Below are 23157 nucleotides of genomic sequence, written 5' to 3' on the forward strand. Positions count from 1 at the left end.
ACTTTGGAAATTAAGGTTTAGTTTGGTTCTCAAATTCCGATGAACATTCTCCAGCTAGAATTTCCCACCCTAATATATGCAGGGATAAACGTCAGTCTCCAAGGATACAGCCGTTCTCTTTGGAACCACCAAATAGTACAACCAATGAGCCGGCCATTGGCATGTATTGTCAACCTCGCAATGAAGTGACTACACTGTCCTTAAATCTTCTCGCACTCCACTGGGAACGACTCCAGAATATCATCCGCCATCCAGCATTTTTTAACGTCGTCTGAACCACGGACAGCGCAGCTGGTGATAGCATCTTCAATTGCCCCCCTAAAGGCCCGAAGTGCCACCATCCATAGCACATACCCAGAGTCGCCAGGCAAGAGACGCAAGAGCCTCGATGACCAATAACTCTCCCAATCCTCCTCCGACTCATCCTCGTCGGGAACGTGGAGCTGGACGAGCAGTCGGCGGCGCTTTTCGACATAAGTGCGGTAAGCCACCATAGCATCCTGCCGAAGCGTTAGAGTAATCCTAAAGACAACGCGTAACCCAAACGTACATGATTCTCGTCTGTCAAGGTATGTTCACGCCGGTGAGTCTCTTCAGTCTTGTTGAACGCGCTGTTTAGTTCACTCAGAGCACTGACAACACTTGAGCGAACACGCTCTGGCCACTTGTACTCATCTTCGTTTCCCTTACGCGTGTCCCAAAAGCCAGTAGCCCATTCAAGAATTTGGGAGTAATCCCATCCATTCCCTAACATACCCAGTGCCACCTACTTGTGTTAGTATAGTATTATGAGATGAAGGTTACGGGAACATACTGAATCACAAGCTGTGCTATCGTGCGAGCATTGGTGACAAAGGATGGACCCTTTGCCACCGAAGTAACAGTTGATTTCGAATGGACGATCAGTTTCCCTCTTGTACCTTCCAGCGCAGAGTCTTTGGCAATGCATGCACCAAAGAAAGAATGGCTTGACGCTACCGTCACTAAGGGGGCGAACTTGTGGAGGCATTTCAGCGAAGGCTTGTGAGTGGGTAGACGAGAAGATGCGACTTTTGGAGAGTAAAATGATGCAGCAGTGAGGAAATAAATTTATTTATGAGAGGTGGCAACGAAGTGTGAGTAGTAATGAAGCTTAGAGAGTTAGCTGCGTGTGGTTTACCGGAATAGATCCTTCATAGACCGGTGAATAGGATATGATATTTGAAGAAAAGCTGGCGTAGTAGTATGACGATAAGGTCTTAGGAGATACTGCAATGATGTGTCAGAAGCCAAGAAGCTTAGAGAGCCAACTCCGTGTTGCCCACAAGTATAGATATTGTGTTACTTACTGTTGACAACCACTTGCACACTACACTTGGTTGGATTGTCTACTGAACTAACACGGATTACTTCGGGTCCCAGTTATAGCTCTAATAGCAGGGCTCCTCACTACTCATAGTCATTTTAAATACTGTTGAAGCTGCCTAAGTAGGCCTAGCGATGTGATTCCTAAGTGGCTTCTTCTCCCACAATTATGGGGATAGAATGAAGCATCTCCATAGGAGTTCAACCGGGCTTTACTTGTAAGATATACCGCTTATACCTTTACTCCTGATATGTACCAGGATAAGAGATATCAGATCAAGAAAGGTTACTTGTTGAAGGTATGCCCGAGTTGATCCAGTTCCACATATCTATGAGATGTTATCTGATCGACAAACTATCAGGCTGTATGTTAGTCGCTGTCTTTGATACTTTGAGGCAGGCAAGGTGTATCACATTCCCGGATAATCACGGTAGATATAAGAAACTGTTGATACAGCTATCCAACGAGATTCTCAAATGTAAGGGTCATGCAAGGAAACAAAGCTCGAGGGTCTGGCCCGTATACAGTAAAGAGCTATTCCGTATTGGGTAATATGTATACCACTTCGGGTTAGGGTAATTAGATCCGTTAATGCCTATTTAAGCAATTTATACTCTGGGGTGGGTAAGGCCAGCCTTGATCTCGTGAGAAGTAGTGAAGTACTGTCGCCAGACGAGATTGCAATTTACTACTTTGAGAAATTTTCATTGCTGTTCAGAAACGCCATGATTGCCGAATATGGGCATTTCAGGATGTTATCGAGGGCGTGTTGCTGCTTGTTAGTACACAATGCCGCTGCCTGACCTTCGGGCCTCACCTGGTTCCCAATTATAAATACCTGTCGACAGAGTCGAATGGCGAGGAATTCAGATAGCAAGCAGATCGTTTCATTTGCAAGCACACAAACCTCCAAGCGTCACTCAACGCGAATCTTTCGAGAACCTACGAGACAAAATGCCCTCCGCAGTTGCCGTCGCCAACACGGCTCCCACGCCAACCTTCAAGAAACATGTAGTCGTGGGACCGACCAACAAGAAGTACACACTGGCCACTAAGAAGCTACCAGAATCACTCGTCATGTCTGCCCGGAATGTTGAAAAACAGGAATTTGACCCGGCTCGCCACCTAAACATCATCCCTCCGAAGAAGATTTTGAGGATGGCAGACATTGGACTCGAGGGTGTTGGTATCTCTGATACAGCAGTCTCTGAGCCATTCAGTCTCTGGACTGAAGATGCCGTCAAGCAGATGAGAGCTGAGATATTCAGCGAGGCGATGCTCGAGAACTGCCAGGTCTCTTCCAGCTTCGCATCAAACATGGTTAGAGGCTATAATGCAAAGTAAGTCATCGCCGATCCATGGTTGTGAGTATGACCCTCTGTTAACATTATATGCAGGCTCGCTCCGTTTATCCACAAGGCCTATTATTGCCCAGAGCTCCTTGAAGCCGTCTCAGCTATTGCCGGGATCGACTTAGTTCCTGCATTCGATTACGAGATTGGCCATTGCAACATCTCTTTCAACGAGAAGAAGCCCACACAGGCTGAGCTTGAGAAGATGGGTGAAAATGGAGATAGCGAGGCTTTCGCGTGGCACAGGGACAGTTTTCCCTTCGTTTGCGTGACTATGCTGTCGGATTGCAGAGACATGATCGGCGGGGAGACGGTTATCCGTACGGGTGATGGAAGCACCATGAAAACGCGCGGGCCGACGATGGTAAGCTACGACTATTCCGATGTCTTCATCTGTAGTTTACTAACGGTTCTAGGGAACGGCTGTTGTGATGCAGGGCCGTTATATCGAACACATGGCGCTGAAATCGTTTGGCGGCGGAGAGCGCATTTCCATTATCACACCTTTCCGGCCCAAGTCACCATTCGCGAGAGATGACACTGTTCTTACAACGGTTCGCTGTATCAGCCGCCAAGATGAGTTGTACCATGATTATGCCGAGTACAGAATGCGCAACCTGAAGGCTCGCGTTGACCGACAACTTGAGCTGATTCAGAAGGGTCGACGCCAAGGGGGACGCTTTGATATTGAGGGTGCCCGAGCTTGGCTCAGCGAGCAACAGGAGTACATCGAGTCCATGTTGACAGAGATGTTCGACTATGAGAATTAGCACCCTTCGTTCCTTAGACAGCACTTTTGAAGATGGTTACAGTGTTGAAACTTCTATTTTGAGCTTGTTAGTTAGCGTTTATCGAATCTACGTGTTTGCTCTTCTCTCACATCCCCTGATTAAGTCATGCGCACGTAAGTGAACCAGCCGTTTAAGAAATCCGAGCCAAATGCGGAGAGAGGGAGGTATGTGGGGAAAAGACCCGCATTCATGCGGAGACAGGAGTGTGCCTTATCATGGCCAGCAGCGTATCCGGGTTAGAGAGATAACATTATCATGAGTAGGTTTGCTGTCAGTCTAGGTGAGCCAATTGATAAGACCACGGGAATCTTAGACTTAGACGTGGTTACCATAGGTCATGAAAAATCCAAGATAGAGCATCTCCTTGCTATTTGAGGATTAGTGCTTGTTTATGTATGAGGATGTGTAAGGTGGATGAGGCTAGACCAGGCCCACTAGAAATGTCTTGAGTTAGGTCTTATCATGGCACATGATCGACCCCTCCCTCTGCCTTGCTCAAGTCATTTGTAACTTTTCCGCCATGTTGGTTCCACGGCGCAACTGAGAAAGGCGGACCCATCCCTCTCAGCGCACAGGCAGTGAAGAATGAAAGCGACGCCAAGACAAAAGCAGACAAAGAGTCGCAATGGTATTGAATCCCGCTCCGTAATTATATGCTCAAACCAAGACTGATGGCGTAAATTTAGGATGTATAACATGTAAAGCGAGGCGGGTAAAATGCGACGAGACAAGGCCGTCCTGTCAACAATGTTCTCGTCAAGGAACTACCTGTGGCGGCTATCCGAACTTCCTCAGATGGAGAGCCGTGGAAAAGATTAACAATGAGCGTGTGGCAGGTGATGGTACTGTATAGAATGCGCCAATTACCTATTTCCAAAGGCATCACTAATCCCCTACAGGTACTCGGAAGATGAGAGAGCGTCGGCCGACAAAATCATCCTATCGTTCGCTCCGAGAAAATAGTGACGCGCCTGTTGATTCTTCCATGGCACAGGCTGTCTTTGACGATCCCTGGACCCCCCTAGCTAACATACTTTACCCGTCTACAGCGGCCCTGCATGAGACGTTCGCAGCAGACAGCACAGCGGTCGGTACGGGGGACATGGCTAGTGACTTTCCTTTTGGACTCTCAGGCCAAGAGCAGTCAATCGTGCATAGGATGTACAGTTCCTCTACCGGGACATCTACGGAGCCTCCCTACCTTGACTGTTTCTCATCCGCGGTTGCAGTGAATCCGGCTAACCACGAATTGACAGGACTTCATGACTTGGGCTTGGAGACAACTGAAGACGCTTCAGCAAGCGACGATGACCTATGCAGGGCCATTCAAAGCCATGAAGAGATTATCCAGAAAGATGAAAGATTCCAAAGAGTTGATGTTGAGGAGGTCCATTGGCAACATGACATCCCGCCGGGCGGGGGCTTCAATGCCGATATACTTGGATCCGACAATTCCGATCCAAATGAATTGGATACTCTTGTCCGGCAGCTACAGTTCCCAGACGATAGCCAGGAGATGATTGGACGTCTCTTCGTGGGGCACACGTCCAATATACTGTCTATCAGGGAAGACGAAAACATGGACCCATGGCAAGGGCTTGTCTGGCCTATGACGCGTGATTGTCCTGCGCTTTACCACGCTCTAGCCGCAATGACGTGTGCACACATAAGCAATACCCAACAGCAACTTAATCTACTCAGCATGAAGCATCTAAATCTTAGCGTCCAAGCTCTCGTCATCAGTATGAACAACAGCAGGATGTCCTTGGAGGCTGCCATTGCCACCAGGCTCGCCCTTGCCTTCGCCGAGTCCTGGGATTGTCACGCATCAGCAACGGGGATCACTCATCTCAACGATGCTCAAGTACTCATTCAACGGGCTATCCAGGAACGCTTTGCTTCGGGGCCTATAAACAGTGAACTGGAATGTCTAAAATTCCTTATCAATACCTGGTTGTACAGAAACGTCCTTGCTCGCTTGACATGTACCGAGCCTACAGGTACCACGATCGCCGAGTCCGTGACCACATACACTTCTATACTGCCTCATATAGACGAAAAGGAGATTGATCCGCTCATGGGCTGTGGTACTGCACTCTTTCCATCAATTGGCCGCCTGGTGGAGCTTGTCCGTCGCGTCCGCGGCCGACCGGAGAATCGCAACTCTCCTGCGATAATCTCGAAAGCTATTGAGATAAAGATGGCTCTTGAAGGCTGGGTCTCACCCGTAGACTCGGACAGCAAGAGCTCAAATATTTCCGACTTAATACAGACCGCAGAGGCATACCGAGGCGCTGCGCTTCTACTCCTTCGGCAAGCAGTCCCGGAGCTTCCTGCCTCATGTTCAATATCGAAATTAGCGCAGAAAACTCTCGTCTTTCTCGCCACCACACCGCCATCATCTCGGACGATACATGCGCAAATATTTCCGTTGATGATAGCAGGCTGTGAGACGTTCGACGATGACGATCGAGAGTGGGTTCGTCAGCGCTGGGAGCTCATGTCCCGACGCTTGATGACCGTGGTACCATATCGATGTAGAGATATGACAATAGAGGTATGGCGAAGGAGGGACGAATTTGAGACACGCCACGGCCTACGTGACCTGATAAAAGCTCACCGACCTTTTCCCATAATAAGCCGTCGCGCGATGGATACCACGACGCTTTACGATTCACTCCGTGTTCCTCAGAGCAATATTGACAGCACTATAAGTCAAGAGGGACTGAAGCCGCCTTCTGCGGAAACACGGTCAGGTCCAAGGTCATCGGATTTCCCGGACTCGGCTGCATTTCAGAAAGGGACAGATCCTGTCACAAGGGCGGGGTTTATCAACTATACCATTAAAGGTGAGTTACATTGGCTCAGGGTTATGAAGGACTGGAACTGGGAAAGTAAGTATCAGATGTCCCTCTGCGTATATGTTCCTGTACGCTGATTATGTATTCCAGTTACGCTCGCGTGAACCTAGCCCGCTCATATCTCTTATTTTGTGTTCTCCCTGTTAGTCGAATGTGGAGAACACTAGTCAAATACAAATTGTACCTTGTTTTGAAACATATTTCAGCTCTTATAGTTGATTCGGCCATACGAAGTGACTTGCTCAGCTCCTTTCACCTTCGTCCGTGCATACTCGCCTAATTTCTTCTCATCTTCCAGAAAGCGACAAAACTTCATATCCATTTCAAAGCTATGGAGGCCATACGGATATCCCAAGTCCGACTGAGAAAGTGGGCCTCTTTTCTACACTTGGACCATGACTGGACAATACATGCCTTGTCCAATAGCCTCTAAGAAAGCTTGATCACATATGTGGTTTACTTCCAAGCCCATCTTGCCACGCGACCAGACGGAGACATACGTACACCTGTTAAGTTCATATCAACTGAGTTTCATCGATTTCCCACTCCCCTGATGCTACTGCTTAACATCGACCAGATCACAGTCGGAACCTGGTTATTGTCATACTTGAATTTTTTGGGGTGTATCGTATACAATGTCTCTTAATAATGGAAGAAATAACGGATCTCCAGAGCCACAAGAACAATAGAAATCCAGGACATTAGAGCTGCTGATATGAAGGCCGCCTGGCTTACGGACGGGGTTCGGTTCGGTACGGCTCGGGTTGAACTGTTGAACCCTTGGTACCTTGGGAATTCAACCCAGCCCGACCCGAGCGACCGACCCGAACCCAAGTCTATATCCAATGAAGTCGATTGGGACACCCGCCCGAGAGAGTTCCAAAATTCGGACAAGCCGAGAAGATTGACAATAGAAGTCCTCGTCTTACATGGCCATGGATACTTTGATGCTTAGGCTAATCAAGCTTAGAGAAGCAAGATACTATTGGTTGGGTCCACTGGACATCTACATTCTGTGGAGCAGCTGAGGTTTGAATATCATACTGATGTGTTGCCGACTGAAATGTTTAATAATTTGGTACTGGAGGATACTCGCGCTTCCAATGCTAGTCGCTTCTGACGCTGAACAATGAGATGCCGGCAAGAGTGGTGGTTATGCGGAAATCATCGGACAGCCATTAGGCGTATCCGCTATTCTACCAGTCTTTTAAATCAGTGAGAGGAGTAGTGTAAATAATCCTCTATCCTATACCAACTCAATACTTACGACCATCAGATATAGGGAACAGGGCTTCCCATATACACAAGTAGTGCTTAAGCCAGGTGTAAGCTCGGCGAGAATATCAAAGTAGGCTCCTAGTCTACTACGTTTCTTTGGTTGGACATATAGAACTAGATAATACGGGCAGTGGCAGTGCCTATAGTACAGAAATATATACTGAATGACGTGGAATATGTATTTAACCGGAAACACTATTGAACCTCTCGTATAGCTCTATTTGTTTCTTTTCTTCTTGCCCCAATGGCGATCATCCAAGAAAAAAAAGAGACCTTCTGCCCCAGCTGAACTGCAAGATTCTGACCCCCCAATTTATTACCACTATTTGAAGTACTTTTTCAGTAGAATACACCGTTAGTAACTTAATCAAAAATGAAACTTTAGTAAAAAAAAAATCGGCTCTTATTCTTTTTCCCCTGCTGATTAGTATTAGCATTAGTATTGATATTATTATTTGCTCTTATGATCCTGATGTATCAACTTATGTCAGCTGATGATTTGTCCCGCACTTTGCCCTTCGAGATCGTTTTTCTTACTTCCACTCCTCTTTAGCTCTCTGTATGTACATCTCTTTATTGTCTTATTATCTACCGAGTCCCCGCCCCAGGTATTTTTCGTGGCCATTGTTAATCAAGGGAAACACAGAGTCAGAACACTAGGTGAATTGTTTTTATCTGGCGGCTTAACATACCCCAAGCTATCAGTCGCTATGGAGACAAACGCAACCAATGGTAGGCTTATGGACACCATTATGTTACGATGTCTATTTATTCTTTTTACCCTTGTCTGGTTCATGCTGCTGATGAGTGCATCCAGGGAACATGTTAGACGTTGAAATCAACTCAGCTTTTTTCAGTGGGCCGCTTCTACCGGAGTTATTACGCCGAGTTATGGAGTATCTCAGTGATGATCTCCCTTCTCTGCGATCGGCAGCCTTGGTGAACAAGTCATGGGCTGCGGAAGCCATCAGTGTCCTTTGGCAACAGCCACCGGTGGAAGCCTTAGCCTCGAGCCTAGACCACCACCGCCAATTCTACGCGCGTCAGGTTCGTGAGCTAAATTTTGGGGGTTCAGAGGACGGAAAGCAACATGCACGTTTCCGTACGCTAGAGTTCCCAAGGCTAAAGCGTCTGACAATCGACTCGTATAATCCAGGAAATGGAGAAAAATTATGGCTTGGTCAATACATACAACCGAGCTTGGAAGAATTCAGGTTTTATGGGTCTGAGCCGGCAGAAGACTTGCTTAACCAACTGGAAACGCGTTGTCCACGATTACAGAGCGTTTTGATCGATTATGCATTCGAGGGAATAAACACCGGGCGCCTAATACAATTTTTCGACTGTTGCAGATCTCTGAGATCAATCCATCTTCCATCTTTTATGGATGCTTTCGTCGACGACCAGATGCTTGCCTACCTTGCCCGTCATAATGGTCTTGAGGAATTGGAATTGGGAAAGACCATCACCTATGGGATGATTGAGAGAGCCTTTGATGGGGTAGAGGCCCCTTTCCAGTCTATCCAGCGCCTCACAGTTCAATTGAAATCGAAAGCAGTTGAACCCCTCACTGCAGCTATTAAATCTGCTACTAATCTTGTATTGACCGTGGACGATAACGAGCTGAGCCCTTTGCCACTGGTCAAGTCCCTGTCAAAACTTACTGAACTTGACATTGTATTTTGTCAGGAAGGAGTCTGGCCCGCCACAGACCTACTTGCACTCAAGGGATTGAGGAATTTACGCAGACTGTGTATATCTTCATTGGAGGACCCCCCAGCGTTCCCCGCATTCACAGACCAAGAGTTCATCCAGATTTTCGAGCATATGCATCATCTCCAGGAGTTGGTATTTCAGATCCAGTGCAAATTGTCAATAGTAGCGATCACTTCGCTAGGAACGCATTGCCGTGAACTTGAATCTTGTGAGATATTTGGTTCCTATGACTTGCATGGCTGGTCAACCATCGAACGACCGCTCTTTCCACAGTTAAGACAGCTTGACCTCGGAGCAGCAGTATCTGGGGAGCGAGCATCAGAGTAAGCCTATCACCCATGGCTTCTATAGCGTGATTTACGTTCTGACAGCTTCTATGAATTCAAGATCATCCTCATTGGCTACAAACGCCCAGGTGCTTGCGCAACTAATCGCAGAGCATGCACCAAAACTGGAAGAATTATACCTACAGGATGATGATGAATTTTCCAACGAGGTGGTGGCAGCGTTCAAAGCCCAGACTGGTAACGAATACAACTCATAGTGCGTACAAGGCGTGGGGGTGAAAGGAATAGCCATATTCATACTGTTTCAAACGGAATGTTCTACTGTGGGCACACATCCCGAGACTTAGATTTGGTGATATCGAATTTTGCTATTTACCGCAAACTAGAGGGCAGTTTCGCCGATATCCTGTATAACAAATCCCTGAACATCCACCTTCTGACGCCATGCGAGACATCATCATGCCAAGGCCGATCAGGCAGAGCATTTGCCACTGAAGCAATAACCACAGTTCTCACCACCTCCCTTGTTCACGTCGATTCCTCCGGATCCGTCGGAATTCTTGGCGCAGCACTTGCCCTTGGTTATCGTTTTACTATCAGGTTATATTAGCAAAGTGTCCCAGGTCCCTTCTAAGACAACAGGGGTAATGTACCAGTTATGAAAGGAGTTTTGTGTTGCGAGCTTCTTTCCGCCACATGTGTCCGAGTCTTTCCTCTCACCGCTGCAGCTCTTACGCTTGTCGAAAAGAGACTCCGCTCTAGCGTGCACTGGCGTGACATCTTCGGCAGCAACGGCGTTGTTGCCTGTAGGGCTCGCAACACCCAGAGTGGTGATGGCGAGGAAGGTATAGAGAAAGGTAGTAGAGATCTTCATATTGTATCACGACAATTGAGGTTATGAGTGAGATGGGCTTTAAGCGTGATGCTGATGTAGATTCTGGATAAAGAAGAGAATATGCTGGTTCTGAGAAAGGTTGTCTCCTGTTTGAAGGAGCGCAATCCCTCCTTTATAGGCACGTCCCCGGCCCTGGAATATCCACATGAATTATGCATCGTAGCCAAGGCTTACAAGCCATAATCACAGGCTGCGTCGACGCCAAGGCAAGGGAAACGCCTTCTGCACCTCCGACGTGTTGTCGGGAGGCCAATATCCTCATTGGGTTTGCGCCCCCATCTTACAGGATGGCAGAGGAAGTGCCAACCCGTGCCGACCAAGGCCAGAAGGTTGCGCATCTGCTGATTGTGGGGTACGTCACCCGAGCCAGCCTCAATTTGGATGCATCGCATTCCCCCAGGGCTACCGAATGACTCCGGAGGGTGGCCTGGAAAAAGCAACTACAGAGGTGAATGCGTGTAAGCAGCCCCTACGGCACTGCACCAGGAAACGATCCTCGGGTGCCTTACTATTACCAGTGAATGATCTACCGACCGGTAGGGCTTCTGCTCGTCGACGTTCCCTCGACGTGCGCGGGGAAGTCCTTGAGCTGATGAGCTGAGCATGCAGGTGTGTAGATCGCCAAGCAACAGGTTCCAATTAGGATGTTACATGATACATCCCTGATGCAGAGCGGGTCACACTGTCTCAGCCCGGAATGTTAGCGCTTCCGCTTACTTAGGGTAAGCTACATGAAGTACGTCGTAATTGATCTTACAATGGTAAATTGTAATTAGAGATCACTAGTGCCTGTCAACTTCAGAGTTTATTCTTCTAGTATGTCATAGACTACATACAAACTTTTTAAGTGAATAGAAACTAAATTCGTCGAAAATCGAGATATAGATATTTGGAATGAAGGCCACGTTCTAGAACCATGGAACACAGAGGTGGCCCGACCCAATCGCTTACCGAATATATTAGTACCAAGAACCATACAAGGGAAACGGAGTGTAAGCTCCCAGTCAGGAATCAGGATTTAAGGAAAGAATCAGGTTAGAGGCTTTTTTTTGTTTTTTTTTTTAAGCTGAGCTGACACAGTCGCACAGCGCACTTATTTCCGACCCAGTGGGGAACTGGTGATCTTCATGACCACAAGGCTATACGTGGGTCCCGGGGGGGCAGTGATCTTATTCAGCCGGTGACGATCAGTAAAAGTTGTTGCCTTGAAAAGGATTCCAGATGTGGAACTTGAGGGCGTAATATCTGACATCCAGACCCTGAGGCTTTTATATGCAAGGGGCCATTAATCGTTCTTGGGGACTCTTGGCAGTACACTGTGAGACATCACTAGTTGAGACTAAAGCGGCTCATCCCAACTCGTGAGGTTTCTAAACTAGTGGAGTTGTCTTCCAACTGGCAAAAGCTCTCGTCACCCTCGGTTAGTACTGTGTAGATAGAGGTTGCTATTTTAAAAAGGATAAAGCTTCGTAGTAATCACGTGCCTCAGGCTATATAGATAAGAAAACATCGGATTCAAGTAGAAAACATCCTGTTGCATAAAACTTTATATGCCGTATAGGCTACTAAGCTCCTATGTGAGATTATCACGTTTCTGGGTTTCATGAAAATGGATATAGGAAACCAAGTTGGGCATCGGGGCCCGCCTCAATTCGCGGGGTATCACGGTACTTTTGATGACACGAAGATTTGTGATGGCTGATGCATAAGAGGTTCAATTGGTAGAAATATTGCTTTCTTTTCTTTTCTTTTCTTCCTGGGATAGTAAAGATGAACGCCACCGTCCCGTGGCTCTTACGTGTGTTTTCTTCCCACGCTTTCTTTTCTCTCTTTCTTCGGCAGAATCTGTATTCTTGCTCGCCAAAGGTCCGAGTAGGAATGGCCCTCTGCCCAGGTTCAGCTTTAAGTAGGTGGCAGGTATATAGTAATACAATAGACTAGTTGCGGCTGTGGCGATGGGATTCCAAGGACTTAGTGTAAGATTAGAACTCGAAGTAGTTGCTAGAGTGTATATAACCGGTCTATGAGACATTGTATCTTTACCGTAGCCCACTGGCTGTCACTACTATTCGGGACAGAGTGAAAGTTAGTCACAACTAACCTCAACTAACCATCTACGTGAATAGTCGGTTTTCAGGGCAACACATATAGAAAGGCTGGTAGGGCTTACAGCATTCGAAAGTCTAGCGGACTCTCTGCCGTCTATGTTGGCACAGTTTGGCATCCTCTTGCTCTAACCCATATATTCATACCTTCGCAGCTCCGATATTTTCGATAGAGGTCCAAGCTGACCCCCCCCCTATCATCGCCTCAGATCTATACCGCTGTGCCTCATTCTACAAACTTACAACACACCCTTCAAAGTCAAAGTGAGAATCCTCTTAGTCCTGTTACGTTTATAGTACATCAAAGTCCTACGGTAAACTCGGCGTGATCAGGCTGAAAAATTCATATCTCACATTGAAACAGGCACTTCATAAGATACTTTGCTGATCCCCTTTTGCCTGGCAATCTTGCGAATGGTGATAAACCCGGTCAAACCAGTATGTTCTACATGCGTTCCACCACATGGATTGGCGTCAATATCTCCAATCAGGGCAATCCTCGCCTGCCCATTGTTCCCCAATTGCAACCCCTCCACCATATTCAAGTCGGCATTCTTTATGCGGTCTTCATCCCACCACTCAGTAGTAACAGGAAGTTTCATACCTACCAATTCGTTCACCTTATCCTCAATGACTGCCTTATGCTCAGTATAAAGCAAGCCCTCAAACTCCATACAGGCCTGGCCCGGTGCATGGTTCGCCTTCACCTTCTTTCTGTCCCCAAGAACAGGAGCCAGCAGTCGCATGGCCAGACCAATGATATGCCCCGCCGTGTGGAGCCGGGAGTGGTAGTCGCGTTTTGCCCCGTCGATAACCTGCGAAACTAACTGGCCGTCCGCAAAACAGGGTTGATCGGTGAACTCCCCCAGGTGGAGGACAGTCCCATCCATGGTTTTCCGAACAAGCAGAACCTTGAAGGCGGAGCCGTTACTTGTGTCTGCGAGAGCAATCACGCCAGTATCGCTGGGTTGGCCTCCGCCTTGTGGGTAGAATACTGTTTCACGGGTGGTGAGAGCGAAGCTTTCCGGGGCAAGTGTCTTTGCGAGACTCTTTTCATTTTCTGTTAATTGCGATATCGGCTGACAGGAGAGGACCGTAGTTGTCCATTGCCGTAGAGAAGCGTCGTTTAAATAGAGGAGCTCTGTTTTATCCTGGTGAGTCATGTTAGTGGTTGGGTTCTACGAGTGAAAGGCCCACGGTAGCATGGAGGTACCATTTTACTATTTCTCTCGATTGATGTGAGAGGAGAAAACAAAGAAAAGAAAAATTTTGTCCTTTTTATTTATCTTCGCTGGCATGTCCTGGTTTAGATTGTTCTAGGCTGGGATTCCCGATATCGTCGCTCCCGCGCACCTCATTAGGAAGGTGGATCGACTCCACTATTACGGTTATCTGTCCTGATAAGCGAGAGCTCTGGTGATTCTTGTTTCTTCTCTGGAGGTTTGGAGTACGGGGCTTCTACTTGAACCAATCATCGACACGGATGCAAGTTGGAGTATGTATAGAACGCCCGCCGTTCTCGTGGCTCTCGACCGCCGGTTGAGAGTCTACTTTATATGGTGACGATAAGAAGAACCTGACCACGTACCGGAAATCCGGCAATGGCGAGATGCTGACCCAACTGAGCCTATGATCCAGTGGCAGACATGAACAGCAATCGCCTACCTTCCATACTTTGTTGCATATGGCACAGGATACCCAGACAGGAGCTCATGTTGGCGGTAAGTTGGGGTAAGGTTAGTCAGGTGGGGTCAGGTGAAGAGCTTTCCATAACGTTGGCCAATCCTACTCCCATACTAAATCTGAAGTTAACCGCAACCACAACCACAATCATGTATAAACCGGCGCCTCCTAGACCAAAGAAGACTAACATCATTCGTACCCGCTCAGGATGCAAACCATGTCGCCAACGCCGGGTGAAGGTCTTTGATGCTCTGGCCCCAGTCTTAGAGCTGCTGAGCTGATGATTCACAGTGCGATGAGCAAAAGCCGTCATGTACTGCATGCACGCGGTTTGGCCGGGTCTGTGAAAAATATGAGCCTGATTTCCAGTTTCGCAATGTAGAAGTGTCACCTAAAAAGCCATCGAAAACTCGCCGGCAAGTTAACGGTAATGATAGCGGTAACACGACTTCCCATTCTACAAGCGTATCTCATCTCTCGGGCGGTTTGGTATCAGGTATCGCCGCAAAGAGTCCACCGCTAGGCCAGATAGGGACGAATAGCCTGGCGCAGTTAACCCGGTCAGGGACAGAGCAATTCTATATTGCGCATTGGGAAGACACATGTGTTGGAGCCCTACGCCTACTCTCTCATGACATCAGCGCGTTAGCCCATGGATACCAACCTCTTAAAAACTCTCTCCTAGCATTATCTGCTTGCAACTTGAGTCGCTCGCTACCAGAAAGGCAAGCAATTGAGAGCAACGGAATATCGTTCAAACCCAACAAAGATCACCTACTCTATAGTCAAGAATATTATGGTGCCGCCGTCAGAGAGATCGCCCGTATGCTACACGGGAGTAAAGTGGGTTCAAGCCCGTCACAGATATTAGCAACCTTGATTCTACTCTGCTATATGGAGTCAGTATTGGGAAATTTCAGAGCTCTCCACTGTCATCTTGACGGTATCGGTAGATTCATCCAACTGCATCGTTCGCGCCTATCGTCAGACGCGCTCGGCAGCAATCTCATTGCAGCATGGCTACAGTCGAGATATCAAGGCTGGTGGCTGAGGATGTATTTTAGTACACTACATTTTCAGCGCTATCAAGCATCGTTATCTGTTCCGTCGGAGATAACTTCAGCCCTACATTCATCGAAAGCCCGAAGAGCTATCATTACATCAATTATGTCCGAGTCGCATCGGATCAATACCGCTGCAGTAATTTCTTTCTGGTGGAATATTCATCTACCTCCGCTGGACAACACCTTAGGCTCAATGGATGACTGCACTTCCCTTTTAAGGACAGAAGAAAAGAAACTCAACGAATGGCACTCGCAATTAACACCAATCGAGCTGCCAATGGAGTCGTCGTCTCCTAGTTTCGACGAAGCTCAGCCTAATACTGGGCATGTACCACCCCTCCGATTTCAGCGTCACCCGTTCGCCATGAACTACGCCTATTATATCGTTGCGCGAATTATGCAGTCCGAGTGCTTTCTAAACGGTCTCCAACAATGTGCATCTGGTGATCGGACAGCACCAGTCAATGACGAATCTATCACCCGTTGGATGCGAATCCTCCTGCGTATAGTAGCCGGCCTTAGTAAAGTGGAGTGTGCCACACGGAACGTCTATACGATTGGTATTTCTAATTTATTGGTTGCCTGCATTCTGCGATGTTCCGACTTGGACATGGGTCTATGGATTCAAAACTGGCTGCAAGATTTCCTATCCATACCAATCCTCGAGGAAGGAAGTTTTCCTATCTGTCAGGCTCTAGAAATCGTCCGCCTTGTGAACAAAGAACGACGTTCGGGGAAGGATGTCTATGCAATTGGTGTAACCAAGGAGGACGGTGGTGGTAATGGGAAGTACTTTTCATATCAGAGCCAGACCATTTACGAACTTGTCTTACTGGGGAGGATACGGGAGACAGGCTGCATGTATTCTGAGTCAGTATCTGTGGAATGGGCTCTATGAAGGCGAATACACTACGAGTCGACCCGCGTCTTAGTCTGTAAAGTCTTTTATCTTAAATGTACTTTGATACACTTCACCGAACTTGGGCATCATATACTAGTACACTATAGCCCCCCCAACCGGGACGCGATCACGCAGTCACCTCCCTCATATCACCACCCGTATATACATCCACCATAGTATCATGAATCATATACAACAGACGCGGGTACTTCGCCATCCAATGTCTGCCGACCTCATCCAAAAGGCTCGCAAAATCCAACAAAAGCCGACGCGCATGACGAGCGCCCCCGAAATACGTCTTGCCGCAGAGCACCACCGGCCCCCCGAAGCGAATAAAGTTCACCGCCGGATCATCCGTTCTCGGACGTTCACCTTCCCCGGGGACGCCATCAGTCATCCCCTCGTCGCCTACAACCGTCCAGTCAAGGTGTGCCGTGGCGAGATCGAACGCATCGGTGGGATGTGGATCCGGCGCCGGCGGACTGACTAGTATGTACAGGGCAAGCACGAGCGCGGAGTTTAAGAGACAGCGTGCGGGCTGAATCCCATGCCGTCCATGGGCTTCCAGTGGGACAGGGTATGGAATATCTTAGCGGCGTGGAGACACGCTCGTCGTGCGGCCGGGGTGCTGGCCCAGAGGGTGATGGCTTGGCGGGCGGTTTGCATGGCGTCGGGACCTTCGCGGCCGGCGGCTTGTTCGTGGAGACGGATGTCGGCTGTCAGGAGGAGACAGAGATTATGCCAGATGACGATGCAGTTGGGGTTCGAGTTCGCGAGGACGGTATCGTAAAGCTGGATGAAGTGTATCACCACATTGGTGATTGAAGAGGCCCGTTTGTCGAGGTTGTAGATCCGCCAGGGTATATGCTGGTGCCACTCCTCTTGGCCCAGGTCGGAGCTGATGATGAGTCGGTGGTAGTTTGCCATCAGGCGGACCAGAATGGCAGACATGATTCCGTACAGGCATGAGATGTGGACTTGGCGTGGGAGGGTTGGTAGGTAGAACTCGTTGCATGATAGCTTGACCGTTGGAGTGGTGATCCTGGAGCCTTCCTGGATTAGGCGCATCCAGTCTTGGACGGATTGAGCGCGGTAGAGGACGAAGTCGCATGGCAGGGCGACGTGGAGTGTGCTCGTTGATATGACCGGGCTCATTGAGAAGATTCCGGACAACGAGGAGTCATAGAGGATTAGGCCGATGATTAAACTAGAATGATGCTTAGACAAACTCATTCTAGGAATGGGAAAGGCCGTACTTCTTTATTGATTCTATTCGACTCCAAAGTTTCCATCGCATATGTTCATCGGTGGTAGAGGAGAACAGGTTGTCTGAAATTTGTCCCACAGGTAAGTGAAACAGGCCAATATTTTGTGCTGCCTATAATGTTATCAGCTGTAGATACTCAGACGCACAAAGAGGGGGGAGGCCCTACTGTTAGAGTGTATCCATGCAACATCTGCGACTTCGTTGGACAGATGTTCCCCTGGGAGAAGTCATTAGACGCGGAAATACACCAGGCATTGTGGGATCCTATAACAAACCTCAGTTACGACGAGCAGAAATAACATGTGATGAGCCAATGTAAGGCGACTGAGCATCGCTGATGGGTTGGAAGTACTGGGAGTCACAGATATAACGCGGATATAAACTTCATCCAGGAGAGCCTAAAGGCACGGTGGCTTAGCGTAGTCAAACGTTGAGAGATGCAAATGCGGAATCAACACATACCGGGTATATGTGATAGATAAACCGCACTGCTTCCTCTGTCTTGACAAACGACAGGCCAATAATGCACATGGTAAACAGCAGAAGTGGGTGGACGGTCTGTGGCTGGAAGGTAGGTATATGCAATATAGGATAGGTCGGCTGATATTTATCTAAATAAAGATAAAGGCCTTGTTCAAAGATGCCATGAAAGTTTTCACAAAAGTAATGTTCATCACATGTGTCAGTCATTCGGCCATCGCTGCTAGAACAGTGGCATTGCCTCTTGAGCAGCCTTCGTTTCAAATCTTGAAGCTGCGACCTAATCTCATGGTTCAAGCAGATCTCGGCAACTCCAGCGTGCTGGGTCTGCTGCGAAGGCTCTGTGCATGTCCCATAGTCATGTCTTGAAAAGATATTCTCTGATGACCCCGATATAATTTCGTACCATACCTGCGTCTCAGCAGTGAGGCGTTGCGGTGTCGACCAAAAGCTTTGGACCTTTTTCACATTCTGACGGATATGAGCTGGATAGTGCTTTGGTTCGGCTTCAACTCGCGGACTAATAGTTAACCGACCTGAGGCTCCGTTCTCAGTCCAGGGTACATCTAATTGTTCGGTGTTTGCACCTGTCGTTCCTGTAGCTTGACCGCCTGGGAGACCCAACAACATATCAAGAAAGGCAGTTCCAGAGTCTATATCGTTGAACATGAGTGGACTGTGGTTGAATTCTGATACCGTTCCAGTAGACAAGTGAACCGGGTCGGTGACTGGGAGCAAAGCCTGGTCGCCTGTCGGGTACGAGCCGTATCCCCTTCCATCTTGCACATGCGATGGAGACAGACTAGTTGCAGCTAAAGAAGGGAGCATCTTTGCGGGTCCTCCATTCCAGGCAATTGTCTGCGGTCTCACAGGTAGATCATTCGCCAGTCCTCTGTCGGACTCGTAGGCATGATCCGATGGCGACAAGGCCAATGGACTTGATCGCGACCCAGCGCGAACAATATCTCCCTCCGTCTGCTGCGCTGTCAGGTTAGTTATATCGACGTCATGCAGGCAATGAACAGATAACCATGGTTACCATACTTGAGCCGTGGCATAATTGGCTTCCTCACTCGTCTCGTAAGCAGACCCCTCAGCCAATTCGTCGCGCAATGCTCTCTTTCGATTTAAGCGAGCAACATTTGCATTCGACAGCGATGACGCCAATTCAAAATGGCCTCGCTGATGGCGAAGGAGAACATCTCTATTTACAACCGTTAGCCATCCATTCGACCATGTTCCCACATCGTAGGGTGACGTCACCTCCTAGAAAATGGCTTCGAGCAGATCTGACATTGGAAGGGCCGTTCTCCCGTATCTAGACTTGGAACAAATCATCTCGTGTTTAGCCCCTGTCTTCGACGGTTTAAATACTGGCAATTTTATCCGGGGACAAACAAGAGCTTACGGGACAGGCGGTGTCGATTTAGGTGTTCTCTTTTGGAAAATGTCTTATTGCATTGGGGGCAGGATACTCGCTGGGCCATAGTCCTGTTCGCGCGAAGCCAGCAACCTGCCCGCTAGGAGGATGAAACTGATAAGCAAACCAAGGGAGATACCTTGAAGGTTAGGACGACATTCGGGTAACACGGCGTGCTTTTCCGGATAAAGATTATCTTTAGTCAGCTCTTTTTTTGACATGATTAAACTACGGCTGATGTTGTCATCACTATCGACTTGGGATAGCCCCTTAGGGCTGATGTATTCCCCAGCATTTTACAGCCAAAGGTGCATAATAGTCCTTAGTGGTACGGAGTAGTTGGGCATTAAAAGCAACATATCCAAAATTTGTCAAAAAATCATTCCTGGATCTTCGTGTGTGCGCCGCGGACCTCGGCAAGGCTCACTGGCCAATAAATAAAATAAATCATAAATCTTCTGGGGTACCGATGATGCATGTTCGGGATCTTGTGCCGGGTCTCGGCCCGATCGCAACGTCACCAACCAACCGGGCGGATTCCATTTGAGAACAGTTTTGTGTTTTGTCTTTACTATTTTAGAATTGAGATAGCCTACTTGACTGTAAGTACTCCGGAGTAGAATCAACCGTTTCCGTAGTTAGCCGCCTCTGTGCGCTTATCGATAACATTGATCTGGGCGATCTTCCACACGACGGTGCCGAGTTGCCGTGGACTTGACACATGGATAATTGGCATTTAGTTGAAGCACTCGACCTAGCTGAATGAGTTGAACTTAAAGTAGCATGGTAAGAGCCACATCATGGTATAGTTTCATTCTAGCTCTCGTTCCTGCCGGTGGACTTGAAACTTACCAATGTGCCCCTGGTGGCGCATTAAACCTTACTACTGTTGATATATATTTGCTTCAACGGCAAGGCAGTCTTCGCACAAATACAAGTAACAACTCATTCAAACGTCTAGAGACGAAAAGGAGTCTAGCGTAAGATCCGTTTAGGGAGATCAAAGGACACATTCTGAATCTGCACATTAGACATATAACTCCCACATGACATAGGCTGGGCTTAGGATCGATCTATTCTAGAGCTTATTTATTGTGTGATTCTGAGTGGACTAGATGCCACAATCGGCCTTCCACAAAGCAGAATCTGACATTCCGAAAGAGAAAAAAAGGAAAAGGAAGGGAAAGACCCACGATAGCACATAAAGAATGACGATGAAGACCCTGACAAGAAGGAAAGCTGGTTCCACGATCAACATTTGCAGAGGCTTCCGAGAAATCTTCGTCAAACGGTCGAGGTCAATCCCTTTTTCTCTGAACGAAAATGCCTCAGCCTCAGTTCTACTGGTTGGTGGTGGAAAACACGTTACATTCGCAACGGACGGAGTATTGATAGGATGATCCAGTACTCCGGCCAGAACACCGAGGCCCTCAGGATCCACCATGAAGGTGTTCTACACTTGCGAAGTGGCGGCTTTGGGCCAATTAAGTATCCTAATCTTGGGAATCCCCACATTGAATGTGGCTCTCTGTGGGCCCGGAAGGAGATTTACCCAAGTATGTGCATAAATATTGCACATATGACTAATGTCCCCCTATCCACTAATTAACTATCAAACTAGCTTGTTCGATAAGCATCACTCTGAAGATGTAAGACTAGGTTACTATTACTCCAGAATCAAAATGAACAAACGGCAAGTGTCAACGGCTTCTGCGCAAGACTCTGCTTTCGAGAGTCGTCCTCGCAAGCGAGTATGTAAGGCATGCGACCGATGTAGGTCAAAGAAAGCCAAGGTAAGCGTGACTAACCCCCGGGTGCGCCATTTTGCGATGTGCTGACTTTCCCAGTGCGATGGGGAGAGCCCCTGTGGCCGTTGTACGCTAGACAAGACCAGCTGTAATTATGGAGAGAGAAAGTCAGGCCGTGAAAAGGTGTATCCTAGCGGGTGAGTGTGTACTCCGATTGCAACTTTTTCTCTTATAGTGCCTCTGGCCTTGGTAGCTAACGGGCCTTTTGCAACACAGATATGCCGAGATGCTGGAGGAACAGCAAAAATGGCTGGTTTACGCAGTACAGAAACTATATCGGCATATGACACAAGGCGAAGAATGGCCTGGAGCCCCTTTACGATGCGAAGAGAATGGCCATCCGCTAACCCACGACATACTCCGCTGTCTGGGAGCCCTTGGACGGTCAGAACACCGTCTATTGGAAACCGAGTTGGACAATACGCAAAGTACGGAGTACAGAACAAGTCCAGAGTCAATCGATACTACGTCTGAAACTGCACAAACAGTGCGCTTTCCATCTATCATATCGGAAGATTTCGTTGGACAGGATTTACTTGCACCGCAACCCGCAGGTTTGCCACAGCAAAGCACAAGCTTCAAGACCGAATCATCAATGCCGCAAATACCAGCTGGGTTATTTGCACCTCATATATCCTTGGAAGACGGAGGAAATATTCTGCCATGGCAGACTTCACAGCAATGGCCAGATGATCCTTTTGATCTTAATAGTGTGGATTTCATACCGGGTTTCGACTACATGACGACGTCATTTGACGAAGCGATTGCGCCAAGCGTGCCCAATATCTACTCATTATGATTATGTACGCTCAGCCAGGTCTTGTTATGGAGGACACTTGGGAGACTTCCGCACTGCGTTCAAATTGATGGCAGACCAACGTTTATATTTTTAGGGTGTAGAGTTACTATACTTGATACGAATCATGACAATGTACTTATACTTTATAATGAAATAGGGCTTTATGGAGATTACCCTTTTCCCTCTTGTAGCTCGGTAGTAACCCGGTTGGCAATTGTTAGATTGTAGTAGAGCACAGTGCCGTGGCTGCGACAGATTGTAAAGAATTATCAATTCACTGGAAGTAATGTACTTCATGTATGGCTCCAGGCTCAACCAGAAATCTAAAATCAATTGAGTTCTTGCGCTATTGCCTATCCCGGCGTCACGTGAATAGTGACTACGAGGATACTGTGTGAGAGTTTGCGTATTCTATGTTTATTGATTGTGTATTTCGCCATGTGTATTTCGAGTGTCTACAGATTAAAGAACCATGTGAGCTATCCTTGTTATCAAAGTAGAGGATGATAGAATTTAATAGGCGTAGAGCTCCACACGGGCATTGCCGAGTCGGGAGGCCGAAAAATATCGGCAGCCAAGACTAGGCTGATCAACCGCGGCAGGGCGCCACTCGGTGGAGTATGTTTTATCTTCATCCGCGATATGAAACAGAAACAGTACATTAGCACGACCTGGGTAGCCCCGCATAGCATAAGTCCCATGTGGCTCCAGGGCCCAGTAATGTGGCTCTCAAAATCCAATGTGGCAGATCGGCTCGATCGGGACGTTTCTCACATCCACACCCGACAAGATATGGACTTGTAGCAGGTATCTCAAACACAGTGGGAACTCGGCCACGAGTAGCCAGATTCTAGAATGTAAAAATCTCTGGACTATGGACTGTATGGAGCACGAACCCGCAAATCAGGACGCAGGGGTTGGTGGGAGAGGCACCCCTAGATCCGCTTTGGCAGATGTGCGTTATCTCCGGCGATTGTCACGAACTACTATGTCTGACTGATTATCTTTTACTTGCCTCTCTGCCCGGATAGTCGGCTTCAGCACGCCTTTTACTCAAGTGAGACTATGTGGGAAAACAATTATCACAAGTATATGCTCTGTGGGA

General features: G+C 47.9%; 8 protein-coding genes across 8 annotated transcripts; 4 read left to right on the forward strand and 4 right to left on the reverse strand.

Moving 5' to 3' along the window:
• Positions 1-200: 200 nt before the first annotated feature.
• ABOM_009880 (uncharacterized protein) lies at positions 201-1009 on the reverse strand (the record flags this gene model as incomplete). The annotated part of the gene is made up of 3 exons (XM_022537008.1): positions 201-500; positions 551-766; positions 815-1009. 3 exons carry the CDS (start codon positions 1007-1009, stop codon positions 201-203), a joined length of 711 nt encoding a protein of 236 aa, XP_022385440.1.
• A 1290-nt stretch (positions 1010-2299) lies between these two features.
• ABOM_009881 (uncharacterized protein) lies at positions 2300-3467 on the forward strand (the record flags this gene model as incomplete). Its single annotated transcript, XM_022537009.1, has 3 exons — positions 2300-2685; positions 2743-3061; positions 3114-3467. The coding sequence occupies 3 exons, from the start codon at positions 2300-2302 to the stop codon at positions 3465-3467; spliced, it is 1059 nt and encodes a 352-aa protein (XP_022385411.1).
• A 1006-nt stretch (positions 3468-4473) lies between these two features.
• Positions 4474-9887, forward strand: ABOM_009882 (uncharacterized protein; the record flags this gene model as incomplete). The annotated part of the gene is made up of 3 exons (XM_022537010.1): positions 4474-6337; positions 8445-9666; positions 9731-9887. 3 exons carry the CDS (start codon positions 4474-4476, stop codon positions 9885-9887), a joined length of 3243 nt encoding a protein of 1080 aa, XP_022385412.1.
• Positions 9888-10102: 215 nt separating this feature from the next.
• On the reverse strand, positions 10103-10504 carry ABOM_009883 (uncharacterized protein; the record flags this gene model as incomplete). The annotated part of the gene is made up of 2 exons (XM_022537011.1): positions 10103-10223; positions 10284-10504. 2 exons carry the CDS (start codon positions 10502-10504, stop codon positions 10103-10105), a joined length of 342 nt encoding a protein of 113 aa, XP_022385406.1.
• A 2476-nt stretch (positions 10505-12980) lies between these two features.
• Positions 12981-13793, reverse strand: ABOM_009884 (alanyl-tRNA synthetase; the record flags this gene model as incomplete). The annotated part of the gene is made up of 1 exon (XM_022537012.1): positions 12981-13793. The coding sequence occupies one exon, from the start codon at positions 13791-13793 to the stop codon at positions 12981-12983; it is 813 nt and encodes a 270-aa protein (XP_022385410.1).
• A 1687-nt stretch (positions 13794-15480) lies between these two features.
• Positions 15481-16275, forward strand: ABOM_009885 (uncharacterized protein; the record flags this gene model as incomplete). The annotated part of the gene is made up of 1 exon (XM_022537013.1): positions 15481-16275. One exon carries the CDS (start codon positions 15481-15483, stop codon positions 16273-16275), a length of 795 nt encoding a protein of 264 aa, XP_022385443.1.
• A 522-nt stretch (positions 16276-16797) lies between these two features.
• ABOM_009886 (uncharacterized protein) lies at positions 16798-20889 on the reverse strand (the record flags this gene model as incomplete). The annotated part of the gene is made up of 7 exons (XM_022537014.1): positions 16798-17485; positions 17535-17656; positions 17712-17762; positions 17821-17943; positions 18008-19003; positions 19070-19229; positions 20639-20889. The coding sequence occupies 7 exons, from the start codon at positions 20887-20889 to the stop codon at positions 16798-16800; spliced, it is 2391 nt and encodes a 796-aa protein (XP_022385444.1).
• A 238-nt stretch (positions 20890-21127) lies between these two features.
• Positions 21128-22052, forward strand: ABOM_009887 (Zn(II)2Cys6 transcription factor domain-containing protein; the record flags this gene model as incomplete). The annotated part of the gene is made up of 3 exons (XM_022537015.1): positions 21128-21238; positions 21293-21390; positions 21470-22052. 3 exons carry the CDS (start codon positions 21128-21130, stop codon positions 22050-22052), a joined length of 792 nt encoding a protein of 263 aa, XP_022385445.1.
• Between the last annotated feature and the right edge of the window lie 1105 nt (positions 22053-23157).

Source organism: Aspergillus bombycis (assembly GCF_001792695.1).
Source record: "Aspergillus bombycis strain NRRL26010 chromosome Unknown contig00105, whole genome shotgun sequence".
NCBI classification, from domain to species: domain Eukaryota; kingdom Fungi; phylum Ascomycota; class Eurotiomycetes; order Eurotiales; family Aspergillaceae; genus Aspergillus; species Aspergillus bombycis.